Source organism: Fistularia commersonii, chromosome 10, assembly GCF_037954325.1.
Source record: "Fistularia commersonii isolate RoL2024-O1a breed Wild chromosome 10, RoL_Fcom_v1.0, whole genome shotgun sequence".
NCBI lineage: Eukaryota > Metazoa > Chordata > Actinopteri > Syngnathiformes > Fistulariidae > Fistularia > Fistularia commersonii.
In genome coordinates this window covers 18392955-18413566 of record NC_141293.1, presented here as the reverse complement: position 1 = coordinate 18413566, position 20612 = coordinate 18392955, and the positions used below count along the sequence as shown (strand labels likewise).

The following is a 20612-nucleotide window of genomic DNA, read 5'->3' as shown; positions in this document are numbered from 1 at the left end:
GCGGCTGGCAGAAGAAGAGAATGTGTCGCTCACTCCAAAAAAAAAAAAAAAAAAAAAAACAAGTGGAAGGAAGGGGAACACAGAGGAAAGGTTCAGTAAAAAATGGGAATTTACATATCGTGTGTGTGTGTGTGTGTGTGTGTGTGTGTGTGTGTGTGTTTGTGGAAGTGTCACACTTATTTTCAAGCTTGTGTATCGAGCATAAGACATTAACACAACAATGAACCTGCCGTTTTTCACAGAGATGGAGACACTGATGCGGGTCTGCGGGCGCAACTTTGCATTTCTATACTGGGGCCATAGGAGGGACTTGGATTGATGAAAAAAATAAAATTAAATTAAATAAAATTTGAAAAAAAAAATGACATTTAATTAAAAAAAATGAAATTTAATTAACCCTCGTGCGATCTTAACATTGTGTTTACTCCCCTCGTCCTACGGGTCAAAAATGACCCATAAGGCAATCTTTGTACCCTAGTGGTTTACAGCCCACATGGGAACATAAACAAAAAAGAAGTACTTTTCTAATTATGGGGTTTCTTGAGGAAAAATCATAAATTTTCAAGTTGGAAAAAAATAGGTTAAGGTGTTTTTTCTACAACTAAACAAGGTAGTGGGTCACTTTTGACCCGCAAGGCAACACAAGGGTTAAATGAAAAATAAAATGCAAAACTAGCTTCTTGCTTAGCATGCCCAGGCTTTAAGCCTACACCGTTTGCTAACGCTAATGCTTTTCAAAAGTAAGATAACAATTATTTGGATATGTATTTTTTTTAGTAATTTCTACTTTCTACTTAGAAAAATGTACTAAAAAATAAACAAAATGAATTTTCACGCACAATAATCCAGAAAAAAAGCTAGCTAAGAAGATGCCCCACCCCCTTTCTGTTTATCCAAGCTGCCTCTCGCGTCCAGAATTCTGGAAAACTATGTGAGTTAGCACTTAGCAAATCAGCGATATCATAACTTTCGCTTATAATGGTGGGAAAACAAAACCCACCAGATTTCCGTCAAGAAAAAAATAATACAGGTTTGGAAAAAAATGGACTCAGGCTCGAGTTATATGACAACAAGGTCACCTCCCACCTCCACGTCCGATTAATAGTTGGATATTTCCCATAAATCATCTTCTGATTGAATACGTGCATCTCAAAGGTGTATCCCCAGAATTAATCGTGATCGTGAATTAATCGTGATTGATCGTGAAAGAAGAAATGTCTCAATTTAGATGATAGGAGGACGCCAAATCTGCAAATCGCTCACATTACGTGACGTCCAAGTTCCGATCGCCCCTCATTTATAAATAAAAGAAATGGAAAAACAAATAATAATCTCGATGGATTGGCGCGCCTGGATTTGGTGTATAAATGGAGAATTACGAGACGGAGCTTAGCATACGGCGCCGATCTGCTGCTGCATTTCAACTTATTCGTCCGAACAGTGACGTTTCTACCCTAATGCTAAGCTAATCACTTTTGCCTGGATTTGGTGTATGAATGGAGCATTACAGGAGACGGAGCTTAGCATACGGCGCCGATCTGCTGCTTTGGTCATTCACGAATACATTTCAACCCTAATGCTAAGCTAGTCACTTTTGCCTGGATTTGGTGTATGAATGGAGTGTTACAGGACGGAGCTTAGCATACGGTGCCGATCTGCTGCTTTGGTCATTCATGAATACATTTCAACGTATTTGTCCGAACAGTGACGTTTCTACCCTAATGCTAAGCTAGTCACTTTTGCCTGGATTTGGTGTATGAATGGAGCATTACAGAACGGAGCTTAGCATACAGCGCCGATCTGCTGCTTTGGTCATTCATGAATACGTTTCAACTTATTTGTCTGAACAGTGACGTTTCTACCCGAATGCTAAGCTAGTCACTTTTGCCTGGATTTGGTGTATGAATGGCGCATTACAGAACGGAGCTTAGCATGCGGCACCGATCTGCTGCTTTGGTCATTCATGAATACATTTCAACTTATTTGTCCGAACAGTGACTTTTCTGCCCTAATGCTAAGCTAGTCACTTTTGCCTGGATTTGGTGTATGTATGGAGCATTACAGAACGGAGCTTAGCATACAGCGCCGATCTGCTGCTTTGGTCAGTCATGAATACATTTCAACGTATTTGTCCGAACAGTGACGTTTCTACCCTAATGCTAAGCTAGTCACTTTTGCCTGGATTTGGTGTATGAATGGCGCATTACAGGAGACGGAGCTTAGCATGCGGCGCCGATCTGCTGCTTTGGTCATTCATGAATACATTTCAACTTATTTGTCCGAACAATGACGTTTCTGCCCTAATGCTAAGCTAGTCACTTTTGCCTGGATTTGGTGTATGAATGGAGCATTACAGAACGGAGCTTAGCATACAGCGCCGATCTGCTGCTTTGGTCAGTCATGAATACATTTCAACGTATTTGTCCGAAGAGTCTACCCTAATGCTAAGCTAGTCACTTTTTTGGCCCCGTATGCACAGATGATGTATTTCCCTCCTGCCAGTTATTGCATATCCCACCAACATTTACTTTTCCCTGACAAATATTTAAGTCCGGCATTCCCCTCATTCGGCGCTCTCGCCTCCCAGCGCTCCTTCCCTTGAAAGTAAAAAAAAAAAAAGCAAGGAAGGGAACCTCGATTTTTGTTTGGAGCCAGAATTTTTTTTTTTTTTTTTTTGTACCCCGTTCTTTTTCTCTCCGTGCCAGAAAAGATTTCCGTTAAGCCCTTGCTAAGTGCGTTTATTCTGTCATGGGAGTCAGTCAGTCATGTGTGGATTCCTGCCAGCGGAGAGCTCTTTGTTATTCTCTCGCGGGAGAGAAGGGAGCCGAAAATTGAGGACAATGCCTTTAAACAGACACAATTTAACAGACAAGTAATGACTTCCACGGCAGGAGATAAAAGTGACATTGCGGTTCTGAACGGAAATACAATTCATAAAAAGATCCGCTTTTCAGACGGAAATGAGATTAATGGATACAAAAATATATCGACGAACCAAAAAAAAAGAAATAAAATAAAGGTGGCATTATTATCATCCGATTACGCGGCAATGACTAATAATACACATCAAAACACCAGTGAATTCATTAACTCTGTTTCTAGAAGCAGCAAAATGAGAGTGCATGATAGTGCAGAGGTAGATGTTTTGGTGCACACACACACACACACACACACACACACACACACACACACATAGGGGTGGACACACTCACACTGACACGCACGCATAGTTATTTATACAGGTGTGTGGTTCGCCACAGAATATCAGAAATGAAATAAACCCACTGATCCAAACCGCCACCGTCTCTTTAATCTACGTATTTTTGTCTAATTTCAAACGCCGTCTCTGTCGTCACGCTCTCGCATCTCCTCCGCGTGGCGTGGCGGTCGCGTCGTCCGTCCTTCTACCACGGGCTGTCGCTCCAGTAGCCATTTATGGCGCCCCCTACTGAGCGGCCGCAGCCATAAAACAAAGAAGAGACGGATGGACAGAAGGGAAGGGAAGGGAAGGGAATAAGGGGAAGGATGGGAGAGACAGAGAAGCCGAAAAAAAAGGGAGAAAACTAAAAAATATTGCCGTGGCTGCTTCGGTCACACTTGCAGAAATTGTATTAATGCCGACGGCGGAGGTGGGGATGGAGATGGACGGCGGTGGGATGGATTCAAGCTCAATACTTTCAGGGACTTCTTTCTAAAAAATACGATTTTTTTCTTAAAACAGTGCAGATTTTCATATATGAAGCCATCGATGCATGTGAGGTTTAATCCATGCAACATGCAGGGTGGAAAAAAATCATTTGAGACGTTAATCGCGCCGATATTTACGGACGAGTCTTTTTTTTTTTTTTTTTTTGCATTTTCACGTTTAGAAACCGAGCGAAGACGAAATGGAACGACAAAAAAAGTGTACAATTGCGTCAAACTACTTTTGCATCTCCGCTCAAACAGCATGCCCAAGATGTGCAGTGAGAAATTATATCTTATAGCAGCAATTATGGACAAGGTGGGTGTTGCAATGTAAGGACATTTGAATATGTTTGGCCAATAGCTGGATAATCTTTTCCTCCGATGGACGGGTCGGTTGTGAAGGTTCTCAATTTCATTGATCGCTTCCTATATTGGGACGTTCATGTTTGTTGAGACTCGCCTTGAGTTTTATTTATTTTTAATGTTTCATCATTATCTTGTCATAGAATATGAACTCCTGGACATTCTGTTCAAGATTCTGTATTTGAAGGACTTTCTGTTTTGGAATTCTTCTATTTCAGGAATCTGTTATGGAAATGGAGACAAAATCTAGTTCCTTTTTTTTTTTTTTTTTGCAAACTGACGGAATCTAGATTTTGGTTTGCAGAAGCCAAGTAAAGATCGAAATGTATAAAGTGACATGTATAAATGTATGAAATATCTTGTAAGATATATGTGATATGTCATGATTTTATCCCGAGTTGTTTTCCACGACAAAATCCTGCTAAGAGTTTATGCGAAACAACAACGACGGCAAAATAAACTTCAGCTGATTTGGTTCAATCTCTGAAAAATATTCAACATTAACGTTTTTGTGAAGAATACTTGTTTCTCTGTATTTTGAAATAAAACCTTCTGACACAAACCCGGTCACCTTACATCTCGGTCGAGCCGAGATCCCTAAAGGCTAACATTTGAAACCGAGGTCAAGATTTAGGGATCGGGAATTGAAAATATTATTCTCATTGAACTTTGCATTTTATAAATAGGAATTTTCATATTTTTAATATCGTTTCAAATGGTATATTTCAGATAATGATGTCTCCAGTTGCAGATTAGCAGTTCTAAATATTAATGGTAATTTTTTTCCCATTTTTTTTTTTTTTGCCCTCCTTACAGATACTATATTAAGACTAAGCGCCTTATATTTACAATCTAAAGCGCAACGTCCGAAGCTCTTAGGATTTTCACGGAGTCAAAATGTGTCCAGTCGCCTTCTGCTGTTCCGAAGGCACATTTGTTTTAAAAGTGCTAAAAGTTCAATGCTAAAATAGTTGAATGACGTCAAAAGAAGGGGTTCGTCGTTCAGTCGTACCCGATGCCTGGCTGGAGAAATGAAAGCGAAAGTATTTCTGGAGTGTGAAGAAAAATGAATCGCATTTGCAATTACACAGGGGTTACCCAACGCTGAGATTGGAAAAAAAAAAAAAAAAAAAGAAGGCTAATTTATTTACTCTTCAATTTTAATTAATCCTGTTATTATAATCTTCTTTTGGTACGATTTTCGAATCTGGTGCATACAAGTTTAAACTTATCAGCATTATGATCATTTTTTTTTATAGGTGATATATTAACAGCAGGGAAAATTGGGATAATGCGAGGATTACAAGCCCGTCTTGGGATCTTTGGACAATCGGATCAGGACCTCGCCAGCAACCGCGGCGCCTTGCAGTCATCAGCACCGACCGAAAGGAAAACTGTGGACGGGGCAACTGGATCACGGGCGGCTGGAGGTTCACTGATGAACGCAGAAAGTAAATTAAACGGTTAATTTACTGAACAAACGCAGCACTTTAGGTGCAGGTTGTCCTTTGCGCCACCAAGACCGCACACAGTGGGGAGAGTTCACGATCCTTTAGACGGTACACTTTTAATAAACCGTTGGTTCTGCTGCTATCTGGATGCTATTCCTCGGATTTCAGTTCTGCGTTGGGGATCCGTGGAATGAGCTCGACAAGCAAGTTCAATCCTTGGAGGATCGAAACAATCCGCGGTTCATTTTCATGATGCCAGAGCTGAATTTTAGAGGTTTCATGGAGCTCATGGTTCCCAGACATGGACTATCTAAGGGGCAAAGAATGACCCCACCAAATGTCATGATGATTCATAATGATCAAAATGTATTGACCGATTTGTGAATATTTATCTTAATTCTTTGCATTTAGCTACATCTAGTATCAAAGACTCTCCTGTCCTGCAGCTGTCAGACTGGAAAAGTGGCGCTGACCACGGTGAACCACATACAAAAACTCTGGGTATTTAATTTAATTTAATTTAATTTAATTGTATTTTATTTTATTTTATTTTATTTTATTTTATTTTATTTTATTTATTTTTTTATTAAACAGTCATTTAGAATTGCATAAACCAATTTTATACTCGTATTTTTACACCCTGAAATAAGAACGTACAAATTAAACATATTTGTACATTTGTACATTTTCCTTCCAGGAATTGCTTTTTTTTTTAATTTGTATATTATTTACTTGTTGACGTTTTCTTGACATTTCTGTCTTTTTCTTGTCCATTTTGCTGCTGTTTTCCTCCCATGCGACAAAACAATATCTTATCTTATCTTATCTTATCTTATCTTATCTTATCTTATCTTATCTTAGCTTAGCTTAGCTTAGCTTAGCTTAGCTTATCTTATCGTATCTTACCTTATCTTATCTTATTTTTCCTGGATTTCAAACGCGATCAATTCCGCCGCATATGAAATGCCACATAACTTTATAACAAAACAATTTTCATAGTATTATTTTCCAAACAAAAACTGTACGTCCTGTCCGATCAAATGCTGAAAATGGCTGATGAGCCCGTGATCCCATCAGAAGGCCGAAGCTGAGATTCATTGAAGGAGCGAAAGAGGACATGAGGTTAGTTAGAAGAGGATGTAGATAATGGGGTTAGATGGAGGCGGGTGATTGGCTGTGACGACCCATGAAGGGGTCGAGAAGAAAAAGAAGAAATAGCCGCGAGACCATCTTGCTTCTCTGCTATGGTATCATCTTCCTCAGCAAATGAGTTTGGAATCTTACGCAAATATAACACTTGATGTTCGAAAGCAATAAACGAATTTTAAATGAGTTGCAAAGTCAAAGGGCGAATTTAAAAGGACGAAAAGTTTTTTTTTTTTTTTTTTTTTTTTTTGGTCGTTTGTTTTTGTGCGACTGTGCTTTATGTTTATATGTCCATGCCTGGCCCACTTATGATGTCGTCACCGTACCGGCTATTTCCATTTAAGAAAAACCATCCAATTTTCACAACGTCATGTCAGTCGCGGGTGATTTTGCAATTTTGAAACCAAGAGCAGACCAGCGGGAAAAATTCAACCAGCTGCCGTTCCTTTTCCCGATCGGCCCTAGAACACACAATTGTATTGTTTCACGTGTTTGACCGCTTGTGTTTCCGGCTTGAGAAAAAAAAAAAAATATCCCTTCTGTGCCGAATCGAGTAAGTCGGAATGGACGTCTGAATGAAAAATGCAGTACTTTTTTAAATCTCTGGAAAATGACAACGATCCTACGGTATCCGTCGGACAGTAGTTACCTCAGCACAGGAAACATGAAGCTCGTCAGGAAAAAGGGAGGCTGGCCAAGCTAAAATAAATAAGAGATATCAGAGCTTAAGGCTAGTGTAAATGAAGGCTGAAATATTATTTTGATCTATTTGCAGATATACTGCATTGTTATTTTGAAATCACAGTCATGTGCACATTCTGAGGCTTAATACGACATTAGGGTTATAGCTACTCTTGAGTGCCGGGTCTGAAAGCATTTAAGTGCAAGTGCAGCTAAAATACAAGCAAGAAGTAGGTCAGGGGAAGCTTGGATTAAACTGATTCAGTTTTATATTATCTCAACTCTATTCCTATAGAGGCAGATTTGGAAGCGTCTTCTATTGTATTTTAAAAACCATATTTGCTTAAGTGTCTCAGCGTTTCTAATTCAGCTACTCGGAAGCTGAGAATCTTTATCCGGAGGTGTTACAGTATACGAAGGGGCACGATGACGGAGCGACCGGAACTGAAATTATATTCTTTTTTTTATGCTTTTGTTTCTAGGATATTAAAAAGTTCATTCTTTTATAGTTGCTGTTTTCCATGTGTTGTCGCTTCCCTGGTTGCTAGGCTACAAGATGGAGGGTATGGGGGAGTGACATCGCCTCAGCCCGGGCGGCTCGAACGGCTCAAAGGTGGAATTTGTGATGGGGGTGAGACGCAGAGGAGCTCCGGTCATCCCAGAAATGTTATTTAGGCTGCGTGACTTCTCATAGCCGGTGGCTACGTGATGAAGATGACAAGCAAAGGTCATCGGGCGGACGTGAGGGTGGCGTTATGAGAAAAGCCGTTCGCAATGAGTTGTAAAGATGCCATAACACGGGCACGGAGGTCGTGTCATTCGTGCACGTTCGGAACAGCGTGGAAACGTATGCGGCGTTTGCGGTGTGCATGCAGTGTTCCGAAATAATGTCATTTTTTTTTTTTTTTTTGTGTAAATATCATTTTAACGTGTTATAGGAGGTTTTTGCAGCATTTTTTTTATAGATTTTTAAAAAAAAAAAAAAAAAAAAAAAAACATCGCACATTAAAAATGTAATTCATCGCATGCGTCGGGAAATGGGACAAAGTCGGAAAGTTGATGGATTCCAAACAAAATCGGCACAAAAAAAAAAAAAAAAATTGAAATATTTTAAAGGACCGAAAGAGGAAGTTGGAAAAAGACAGACAGACAGAGAGACAGACAGATGGACAGACAAACAGAGACAAGACAAAACAGGAATATGAGATATGAGAATTAACATCGCAACATCAGAAAAGCAGGTTCGTCGGTTTGTTTTTCAATACTAAACCAAAGGGCACACACACACACACACGCACACACACGTGTATTGTGTGTAAGACATTCATTTGTACAGTATATTTCGTCCGCATTCACTGGATCACAAGCGGACAAGCGGCCATACAAGTTGTAGTTTTTAAAACCTCTAAGAAACTACAACAGCACTAGACCTGAGTCAGGTGGCGGTAACCCTTTTTTTTTTTTTTTTTTTTTTATAATCTATTAGGTTGAAGATCAGAACAACCTAATGGATATGCAACCTCTCTGGAGCGGCTTAATCTTACAGCATCGGTTACCAGGGCGACATATCCTGCTTAAAAGTGAACCACCTTTGAGATACGTCAAAGTTTCAGGTCCTTTACCTTGTTACTCCACTAATCGTACTTTGTGATTGAGAACCCAGGATTATTATCTGGGTAATTAGTCAGACAGACAGACAAAAAGACAAAAAGACATACAGACAAAAAGACAAAAGGACAGATAGAAAACAAAACAGATGAAAAGACAGAAAGAACTCCGCTCGTGTCAAATTTAACAATATTTAAAATATATATTTAATATCAACGGCTTTGTGATGGTGTTTAACTTGCTGTACACGTTGTAGGAAATAAATACTGTAAAATAGATGCTATGGTGCCAGAAGGACAAGTGAGTTTAGTCCTATATATCAAAATGAAGACGGTTTTGTAATGTTAGTATCAAGCAACAGCAGGTGCAAGAGCAAATGTTTAATCTCACCCTGGCTGTATAATCTGGCAATTTTATTTTTATTTTTATTTTTATTTTTATTTTTATTTTTATTTTTATTTTTATTTTTATTTTTTATTTTATTTTATTTTATTTTATTTTATTTTATTTTTTTATCTTTATTTTAATTTTTGTTTTTATTTTTATTTTTATAAATGTCAATTCAATTGTCAGAAAATTGGGAAACTACATCCATTTGTCGAATGGAAAAATAGAATGGGTGAATTAATTAAAAAAAAGTGGCATTTTTGCTTGAAAATTGTCATTTTGGAAGGAGTTGGGAAGAAAAAGGACAATATTATTCAATGTTTCCTGCTTCTTCAGGGGTCTGTGTACGGGAGCCTCAAGTGAAGGGTTTGATGATAAATTGTGCTTTCTGATGGAATCAATGGACAAAATGATAGGAGTGCAATCTTACAGCTAAGATCTGAGGTGCGTAAATCCTGCCTAAATCCAAATTTGGCTGAATTTGAAAGGAAAAATATTCCCATCCAAAAATATGACGACGTGGGATGGAGACTTGATGATGAGGAGATCACTCAGAGGGAGTATATTTCATAGGAATATTGTCCAAGATTCCAGAATTCAAGTATCCTCAGTTCTTGAAAAGTTACGTGGACAAAGAAGGCAAAATAGAAATACAGCTAGAAACAATTCGAGAACATTGAGGAACATCTCCATCGCTCTGCAACGTGCAGACATGATTTTCGCCATGGAAACAAGTGACCGGCAGATATCAGGCAAAGAAAAGGTTGTGTCCGTTCCCCCGGTCAAAAAATGCCTTATATCACATTTAAACCTTTGTCTTTTTCTTCTTTTATCTTCTTATTACTTTGTGACTGAAACATTGATTAATCAGTACCAATTTTCCAGTAAACGGGGTCATTATGGTGACAAACTCCCACTGATAATTTGGTTTCATTTAAGTTTATAGGTCAAACAAACGGAATAAACTAAAAAAAAAAGGTTTTCTACATCTTTCTAATTATTGAGATTGTCGCTATTGTTGAGAAAAAATAAAAAGTCAAAAATGAAAACAGATCCGCTTGGCTAAACCCAATATATCCCATCAGACATCTAAATAATCATTCACGTCGAAGAAACAAAAGTATAAACAAAATTCACCTAATCGATGTGCGGATACCTTCCTACGTCAATCAATCTCCCCCTGAAAAAGCTCCGCTCGGGAAATAAACATTCCGGTCACTCAATAGGCCCCGGGGAATTCTAACCATCGAGAATTATTGCATTCAAGGTCAAAGGTCAGGCCGGCGAAAAAAAACAGGAGGCGTAGAAACCAAAGTGATTAAAACGGGGAGGAAATCCTGTGAGTGTGTCGGAGACGGTTGAAAGAACGAAAGGAGGGGGAATGAAAGAGTTATGGTTTCTTCTTGTATCAACGGGAACCCTAAGTACTCCAGTCGGTTCAAGCAGATGCTATCGGTCGATCAATAAAGGGAATCAATATCGCTTCAATTGAGAGGAAGACGAGGTTGAAAAGACAAAAGGGGGGGGGGATTATTGGGACAGGATCGCACTCGTAGGGAGCATTAAATACAAAGCGAGTGCGTAATCGATGCGACATTTCATTTCCTTACTTGATGTCCGTCGCCGTTGTTGGTTAATATTCCCGACGAAAAGAGATAAAACTATCAATAACGCCGACGTCTTTGAAAGTCACTTTGTTTGTTCCCTCGTCCGCTGGATCAGTGTTTCCCAACCTTTGTTGAGCACATATTTTACATTAGAAAAATCAAATAAATATGTCAGTTTTTAACGAATTAGAATGAAACCGTAGTCTAAATTTACTTAGTGTGAAATCTAATATATCTAATATCTGTAGATTCGTCAAGTTGCGATGCAAATTTTCAACATATGCAACTTTTCCAGAACACTTTTTTCAATGTCATCAATATGTCATCAATATGTCTGAAAATGGTATTATTTGAGAGAGCTCTATTTCTTTATCAACGCCAGAGCCGAGCATTTTTTCTCCGATGATTTTGCCGGCAGGTCGTATTAAAGTTTAGCTGTTTGGATTTAGAGACGAGTTCAGCAACTTTATAGCAGCTTTCACTGCTTTCTCACTCGTCTTGGTAGTTTTCAACAACGCTGCCTGTTTGTTTACGCAGATACAAGAACCGTCATTTCCGGACGATAAGCCGCGACTTTTTTCACGTAAACAACGATGCGGCTAATATATGGACTTTTTTAAAACGTTTATCCTCGTCACATCGGACCGATGAAATGACCGGGAAATTCTGAGTCCGTTCGACTCCGACGCCGAAGAAGACGACTTTGACGGTTTTAGCGCGCGGGAGGAAGACCGAGATAGCGACCGGCTAGCCGGTGCGGCTTATATTCAGGTGCGCCCAATAGTGTGGAAATTACGGTACTTTTTATTTTAAAAAAATGTATCACGCAAAGAGTCACTAATCACTCTGACACACAGATGCACAGGTTAATTCACTACCCGTCGCCATGGAATGGGAACACATTATTTGCGTTGGATAAATAATTTTCGGACCAATCGGGTGAAAGTGGGTATTTTTCCACGGGGCGCTAATGTGCACAGCGGTTGGGAAACACCGATCTAGAAGCAACAGGGATCCGGTCGCGAACCGGCTCGACCCCAACTTTTTTCCCCCGATCATTTATCAAGTTTTGCAGGGAATCGGTGAAACGGGTCGGCGAGCCGCAGTCACAAAGACATGGATTGACACGCCGGGCTGAAAATCAATATTGGCTTCTCAGCGCTTCTTCACTTAAGGTGTAAATGAGCGACGATGATGATGATGATACGGTTCGATTCGCACGGGTTCGATTTGCGGCGTTGACGTTAACGGGTTTTCTCGTCGAGCCGATGAATGCTAAGATCGTATGATTACACGCTAATACAACAACGTTCTCTGAGGTATTTGCTGTCTTGGAAGAAAAATGAAATGAATTAAAGAAAAAATACAGAAACACAAATGAACGCGTACGATGTCTTAAATGTCCGTAAATGCAGAGTTTATTTGGAGTGATGTCAGTCAGTTTAACACCCTTTGTTTGCCAAGTGCAGGGAAAAGTGGATTCGAAGAAGAACAAACAAGAACCAAAAAAGTTTCAAGAGTAAAATAAGATAAATAACAGTAAATAAATATGCCCTGCTGCCTTTTCATTTGGTCATTTAGTCATTTAAAAATCCCCCAGAATGAATGATTTGTTATTTTTGGCGGCATCTATAATGGAAAGGGATACTGGATTTTATCTATTTATTTATCTATTTATTTTATTTTATTTTTTCATTTATTTTTTATGATATTTTGGTATTTTCATTTTTTTTTATTTTTTTTTTTATTATTATTTCGTAACGGAATTTTTTTAAGTCACAATTTAATAGATAAATGTAGAATTCAGATTATACTTTTGGTCTGTTTTTTTCCCTTCCATAAGTCCTTCGAGATCTTTTTCCTTGAAGCACAAACGCTTGTCAAAAGCTTTGTAGCGGTGTGAGCGATGGCTGCTCCGGCGACTTTTACCCACATCAGATGCAAATTATACTGTTATTTTTGCATCCACAAAAGGAACTTTTCCTTTGGAGTAAATATACAGAATGGCTCCCTGAGAAATCCATCACCTTGAGTTAATGGTTGCACCCGGTGCTGCTATAAAACAAATAAAATCTGGAGGACTCTTCTGTGAATCAGCTCCAGGGGGGACGATGGAAAATTGACTTAACTCGCTGACTTCACGGTGAAAGTTTACATTTTTTGCTCTCCTTTTTTTCTAAATAACCGCCAAAAAAAAAAAAAAAACAGACGGACGGACAGACGGATGGATCACGTGACTGACAGGATGACCTGAAACAACCTGGGAAAAACAAAAAGAAAACAATAATAATCACAACAAAAGTAAATATCTGACATGGATCTGAACTCTTTTCACGAACGTTCATGTTCTTGAAGTTTGACAAATGGAAATCACACACACAAACACACACACACACACACACAGACACACTTTCAAGATTTCACAGGCCACTGTTGTTTGCAGTGTAATGCAATATGCTTGTGTGTGTGTGTGTGTGTGTGTGTGTGTGTGCACGAATATAAAATAATCCTCTTAGCTTGTCAAAGACTAAATTAATTAACCAATCAAAGAACCCGTGCCTTTTCATTCTCAGCAAGTTTTACAGTATTGCGCGATTTTTGCGTGACACACGAAGCACAAAAATCACCCTTTTTTTTTACAAAAATCTCCATGAATGGACGTCTTTAATTGATCAGATTTGAGGAAATATGTGACATTTTTGACCAATTTGAGTGGTTTACACACACCCACTGCAACGCCTGTATGCATGAATCATGACCAGTCCATGTTTTCCAAGCAAAGAATATGCTCGCGTGACAAATCGGGCCTAAAAAGGGGGAAACCCTGCATTACTTGGGTAAAAGGTTGTCCTTTTTCGAGGTGTTTAATGGTGCAACTCTGGATGGGTTGCAGATAAATGGAGCCAGATTGATGACGGCTCGGGGCAGCAGGGTTTTCTTCCAATTATTCTCCCCGACCAGCCAGCAAGAGATTAGACTTTTAGCAATCTCTGCATATTATTGTTTTTGGCCTGTGGTCAGCGAGGACCGACCGCGTTTTTATTCAACGTGAATTTTATCTCAGCTATTTGGACGGTTTATGGCGTTTGATATGTTTTGTGTATTTTCTCGCCCTATTATGGAGCAAGATAATGCTCATACTGTGGTTCTAAATGTGGCAAACCTTGTATTAGAAATGGATTTATTTCCACAGCTGATATGAGAGTTGTGGGACGGTCACTGAGCACAGAACTCGGAAATAAACAAAAATAAATGCAGGTCAATCTTATTGGAGGTAATGTTTGCTTACGGTGTCGTACTTACAGCGATATAATTGTTCCATATCTACGTATTTTGTGGTTACCTGAATTTGTTTTGTCGTTTCTGCATCTGTTCTCAGCTAGACTACAGTGATCTGTGCAGATGATCATTCCTGTCGCATTTTGCGTGAATATCCTTTGTCAGCAAAAATAGATTTCTGCAAATCTACACCTGTTTTTGTATTTTGGTTTGTTGCTCAGACGAAATAGCCTTTTGTAAAAAAAGTAGTTGATTTATTCCCGATAACGCAAGATGATAGCACGCATCTGTGGTTTACACCGTCAAGCACGCATATTCTACTCTATTGTTTAAGTATATTTTTTTTTTCTGTGAGTTGTATGTTATACTGAAAGAACATCATGTGCTATTGTGATCTGCATGAATGATTCCATCATTTTTACATTATTTTTTATGCTGCCTACAATTAGGGAAAAAATCAGATGAAAACTTTTTAGTCGGAAAAAAATATTAAATTATTAACTTATTATGTTAATGTATATTTATAGCGTTAAGTATTAGAAGTATACTGACGTTGGTTGATCAAATCCATAAAACCAGTTTCACAAATAAGTCTTTTTTTTTTTTTTTTTTAATCTTAAAATATTAAAAGTGTTAGAAATACACTGACATTGGTGGATCAAATCCATAAAACCAGTTTCACGAATAGTCTTTTTTTTTTTTTATCTTAAAATCTTAAAAGTATTAGAAGTATACTGACGTTGGTGGATCAAATCCATAAAACCAGTTTCACGAATAGTCTTTTTTTTTTTTATCTTAAAATCTTAAAAGTATTAGAAGTATACTGACGTTGGTGGATCAAATCCATAAAACCAGTTTCACGAATAGGTCTTTTTTTTTTAATCTTAAAATATTAAAATTATTAGAAGTATACTGACGTTGGTTGATCAAATCCATAAAACCAGTTTCACGAATAGTCTTTTTTTTTTTATCTTAAAATCTTAAAAGTATTAGAAATATACTGACGTTGGTGGATCAAATCCATAAAACCGGTTTCACGAATAGTCTTTTTTTTTTAAATCTTAAAATATTAAAAGTATTAGAAGTATACTGACGTTGGTGGATCAAATCCATAAAACCAGTTTCACGAATAGGTCTTTTTTTTTTAATCTTAAAATATTAAAATTATTAGAAGTATACTGACGTTGGTTGATCAAATCCATAAAACCAGTTTCACGAATAAGTCTTTTTTTTTTTTTTAATCTTAAAATATTAAAAGTGTTAGAAATATACTGACGTTGGTGGATCAAATCCATAAAACCAGTTTCACGAATAGTCTTTTTTTTTTTTATCTTAAAATCTTAAAAGTATTAGAAGTATACTGACGTTGGTTGATCAAATCCATAAAACCAGTTTCACGAATAAGTCTTTTTTTTTTTTTTAATCTTAAAATATTAAAAGTGTTAGAAATATACTGACGTTGGTGGATCAAATCCATAAAACCAGTTTCACGAATAGTCTTTTTTTTTTTTTATCTTAAAATCTTAAAAGTATTAGAAGTACACTGATGTTGGTTGATCAAATCCATAAAACCAGTTTCACAAATAAGTCTTTTTTTTTTTTTAACCTTAAAAAAATGGTGTTTTTGTCACTCCCTCTGTGTTCCAGTGGTTAAATCCAGCAAGATCTGCATTTGTCTGCAGCGTTGCAGAAGCAGAGGACCTGCCAGACGAACGTTCCACGTTGAGCTTCCAGCCTTCAGTTGCACGTGACAGAACTTCAGAGTGTGTTTACGTCAGCGACGGAAAGAGACGCGGTGATTGGTCGGCGTCGGGAAGCCGTTTAAAAGCGGTCACTTACGAGGCCCAGTCAGTCAGTTGTCCTGCAAAATTCCCCTGCGTTGACTTATAATCAGTCCAGTTCATTTTAAACTAAACCGCTTTAGCTTCCTATCTGGCCTAAATCGTAAAACCCGTGAGTCATAACGGCGCCGAGAGCGCGAGGCATGGACACGCCGGTCATGTGACACCTTTTTCCTTCATTTTAGGGCTCGCCACTTTGACTTTGCAGCACGTTTTTCACCTGTTTTGAGATCAGACTTGAATCCGAAGTGAAAAAAAACAAAACAAAGATGGCTCTGTTGAGGCGCAGAATGTGAACGATATATGATTCCAAGTTTGTTCCCAGAAAAAAATAGGTAATGTTTTGTGTTATTGCAGAAAAGCAGTGCTGTTTTTTTTTTTTTTTTTTTTTTAATAATAAACCAGCTATAAGTAACCCCTGGGTAATTTAAAGCTCTTTTGTACACGTAATTCACTTTTTCCTGACGCTCCAGAATACATCCACGCTCAATCCTCCGAGCGAGCTTCTGCATAAACTCGGGGCCGAGCTTTTGTTTCCCACCTCCTGACATCACTGCACCATTTTCGACATTGTGAAAGGGTTCTCCTGCTGCCAGAGGACGAGGGGATGCTCACTGCAACGTTCACGCACAATCGCCTCGCCAATAACACGACCCGGGCGTCCTCGCGTTTCCTCGAATCACCTTTCGACCGTCGCGTGGTCGACCTCGCGAGAAAATCGACTTTGGCGCGATACAAAATTGCTGGTGTCGCCGTTACGATACCGCCTTGTGTTCGCGGGATCTGTTTCTTAAATAGCATCAGAGCTGACTTTTGGATCGGTTTGTCGCTGTTTTTTTTTTTTTTCTTAAAAGCTTACTGAAAATCAGCCCGTAAATAAATGAAGGGCTTCCTGTGCCTTCAACATTGAAGAAGATTTTTTGGCAGGAGTAACTCACAACACACACACACACACACACACACACACTTGTTTTTTTGTTTTTTTTTCTCTTCTTTCCTCCCCCGACGGCGATGAGATTTCTTTTCAAACTCAAAACCACTAAAATCACAATGAAAAGCCGACTGTTACGCCAAAGAGGGGGGGCTTTATTTGATGACGAAGCTAAATATGTTTATGAGCCCTATTTTAATTAAGACTTACACAACCGTACAGAAGCACCTTGCTGAGCTCAACTGCCAATATAAGAGATGTATTAAACAGCGTTTCTTTCCTAAGATGTGGAATAAATTTGCAATAGTTTGACCCGGTTATTTTAATTGTAAAAATGTCAGACAGATGTCGTGGCTTAATTCATCTTTGCAAAGACTTTAATACATTTATGATACATTCATACTCAGCATCGGTTGATTCCTTCTGTTTCCAAGAGAAAGTCACTGAAACCAATGGCGGTATGACGTGCAATATTGTTTTTTCATTTTGCATTTTTGTAATTTACACCCAAATTATTACATTCTGTTTGAGTATCTCTCATATTATTGGTAACTCACTAAAATAATTTGTATTAAAGACTTGTACACCGAATTATCACATGTATCACCGTTCACTTATGAGCGCCAAACAAAAGTCTCCCTCCGACACAATTTGGGGAAACGAATTTTGAGTTTGTTTGAGGATGGGTGAGTTTTCCCGTTCGCTCAGGTCTAGTTTGATTGATCCGTAGAGTTCTTTCACAAAGGACGCTACACCGGCACAGATGCATTGAACACTAAGACGGTAAAACATGACGAAAGATTATCTCGGAGAAGAGAACGGAAATGAATGTAAAGTCGGAAACAAGAGGAAGCGAGAAGAGATAATGGTCCAAAACAGAAGAAATGCATCGTCTCGATGAGTCACGACACATCGAGACTCCGCCGGCAAAGGAAGGAAAAGTCTGAGAAAAGTGTGAAAGAAGGAACGTGGAGAGGAGAAAGTGTAAGAGAATGATGTGATGACTAAGGAGATGTTAAAGTCAGTGTCACTCCTAAAACACTCGGGCTTGGAGAAAATGGATTGATTTGGTAATACATGTATTACAAGGTCAACGGTTCAGTTCATCGTCAGGAGCGAAGATGCATTTACCTGGTAAAACCAAGAGGTATAAAAATCTTTTTCCTGCAAATTGAACTATTCCTTCAACCAAAAGACAATGAACTGTACCAATAACAGATTATTATTTCATTTCTCATTAAAACTGCTTTTACACTACCTGATTTGTGATTTGTTTGTAATTTGATTAATTCAATTTTATTTTATTTTATTTTATTTTATTTGTCTTTATTTTATTTTATTTTATTTTATTTGTCTTTATTTTATTTTATTTTATTTTACTTTATTTTATTTTTTGCATTTCCTTGCATTTGGCACAAATCGGGCATGCGTTACACGCCGCTTTCTCTTTGCCAAGACATATAAAGTCAGATAGTAGCGACGACCCCGATGCAATTCGCAGCTGATTTTACCGATTTGGCTTTTGTCAGACTGGAGCAGCAAGGAAAATTTTCAAGGTTGAAAAGAAATGGGAAATTCCCGGACATGAACATGACGGCACAGTTTGTCGACTTTCAGCTGGTTTTATCGCCTCGAGACGATTCGATTATTAATATTAGCGGCTCACGTTCTAGTGCCATGCAAGAACTCATAACTTTATTCCACAGCAGGTTAGAAATAAAATTTCCTTACGTGCCCCTTTCGGTAGCAGTAAATGTACTCTATGTCTGGTAAGAGTGATATTCGACCTAAATTCATCTCATTTTCTTCATTGATTTAGTTCAGGGTTCGACCGCAGCTGCTCAATTCACCCACGCGAATAATCGCCTTTTTTATGTTTAAAAACATAAAAGTTTCTAAAAGTAATGAAGAAAACTTGATTCCTCTTGGAGCCTTAGAAAACACTAAATCGCCCTGAAACTTCAAACTTAAGGACAATTTTCTCTCAGTCGCTGAAGTAAAATGACACGAATTACTTTTGTCACCTCAGTTTAAGTTAGGCGTTAAATGCATTTCATGTTTCGAAACATTTCAGATTAAACCGTCCAGGTTCTTTGTTGAAAAAAAAAGCACTTTTAATTTTAATTGATTGATATTTCCCGGGAAAGATGTGATTCCTGACGTTCTCTGAACACTTTTTGACATCCGGCGGAAAAAGTCAGCGTAATTCCCTCGATCCTTATTTCCTCCAGTCCCCCTTAAAAGTTGAAACCGAGCGCAGACGCCGACGCATCATGGGTACGTTATTAAACGACTTAAAAAAAAAAAAGATAATCCGTCCAAGTTATGGATGATAAAATAGGTCACCTGAATGAGAAAAGGGCTGCTGGTATGCAGCAAAAATCTATAGCTGTATTCTATAGCCTTCGAGCTCCAAGTCCTGCAGCAGCGTCTCCTCTCTCTGCATTCACCCAGCAAGTTGCTGCAGTGGCTACAGACGGCTGCTTTGGCTCCGGGGCAGAAATTTGCTGCAGTTGAAACATCTATCACCTCCGCGATGTTAGTTCGCCGGTTATCATGCAAAGTCGGAATCAAAATTTAAAATGCGCGGTCGACGGTCCGATCGATTATTGCTGAATTTGCATCTTTTCCATCTTTGGTTTGGTGCAGTTCATGTAGGGATACTCGCAAAAAAAAAAAAAAAAAAAAAAAAAAACATGTATATTTCACGGGTGTGTACAGATCTGTTGTTTTGGGGATAATAATGGCATGTGGAACGTGAATATTTTTATTTTTTTTGCTGCTGTAAAGCAAATCCAGAGGGAGATGGCAGCGATCCAGAAGGTTTCTGCTGTACCCTTGCAGTGGAGACACGGGTGAAATAAGAGAACTTTGCCGACTGTAGTGGCAGGAGGTTATAAACGGCATATTTTGCGCACCTCTTGCAGGTATCTACCTCCACTCGGACCCGAGCTGATCTGAAGATTATAAAACACATCGTTTTATAACCAGAACCGGTTGAATATTGTAACATTTCATCCGTTTTTCCTCGGTTTTACCCGACGTATTCGTCTACGTCTGTACCGTCAGCATCACGTCAAACGCATCCGGCCTACCTTTCCGAACGTTCCCGTCGCTCGTGCGCTGGAATTCCCCGGCGCTCAGCAAGAAGCACGCCCGATCGTGCGGGTAGCGTTCGCGACTGGCGGTGGAGCCGAGGCCGCCGGTCGCCGGGCTCCGTTCGTCCCCGAGGACCTGGTCGATGGTCGGACAGTCCTCGTTGGCCAAGGCGGCGGCATTTACCGCCGCGTCCCCGTTTTGCTTGGAGTCTAAGAGAGACGAAGAAAATGTGAGCGAAGGAAGGATCGAGGAGAAGAACATAGATTTTCAGTCAATCTGATGAGTTTTTTTTTTTTTTTTTTTTTTTTTTTTTGGAGAAGATCACATCCCAAGAAAATGAAAGTCCAACGCGGCCCCGATGGAGGTTCGTCGGCTTTTTAAGGACGTGAATGCTAACTGATCTGCACGAAAAGCGATTGCTTCAGCGCAGACGGTGGAACCAAAACAGACCCGGATCGCCGTTTTGACAGGCAAATCCACGCACCCAGTCCTTGGCTTATCATTTTGTTTATACTTGGTAAAAGTCTATTTT

General features: G+C 38.9%; 1 protein-coding gene across 4 annotated transcripts in view; it reads right to left on the bottom strand.

Annotated features, from left to right (window-relative positions):
* LOC147230715 (voltage-gated potassium channel KCNC1-like) overlaps positions 1–20612 on the bottom strand; it is a 72401-nt gene that overhangs the window by 10069 nt on the left and 41720 nt on the right. The window contains exons 5-7 of one of the 4 annotated variants that reach the window (XR_015106730.1): positions 20077–20289; positions 7297–8029; positions 3286–3448 (exon numbers count right to left, since the gene is read on the bottom strand). Coding sequence is in view for 2 of the 4 variants with exons in the window: in XM_086154210.1 (XP_086010336.1) it covers positions 7878–8029; positions 20077–20289 (365 nt within the window). In the remaining 2 variants the exon portion in view is untranslated. Of the gene's footprint in view, positions 1–2038; positions 3449–5583; positions 8030–20076; positions 20290–20612 lie in introns of those variants that run through there. The other 3 variants (XR_015106729.1, XM_086154210.1, XM_086154211.1) reach the window with 3 other exon arrangements.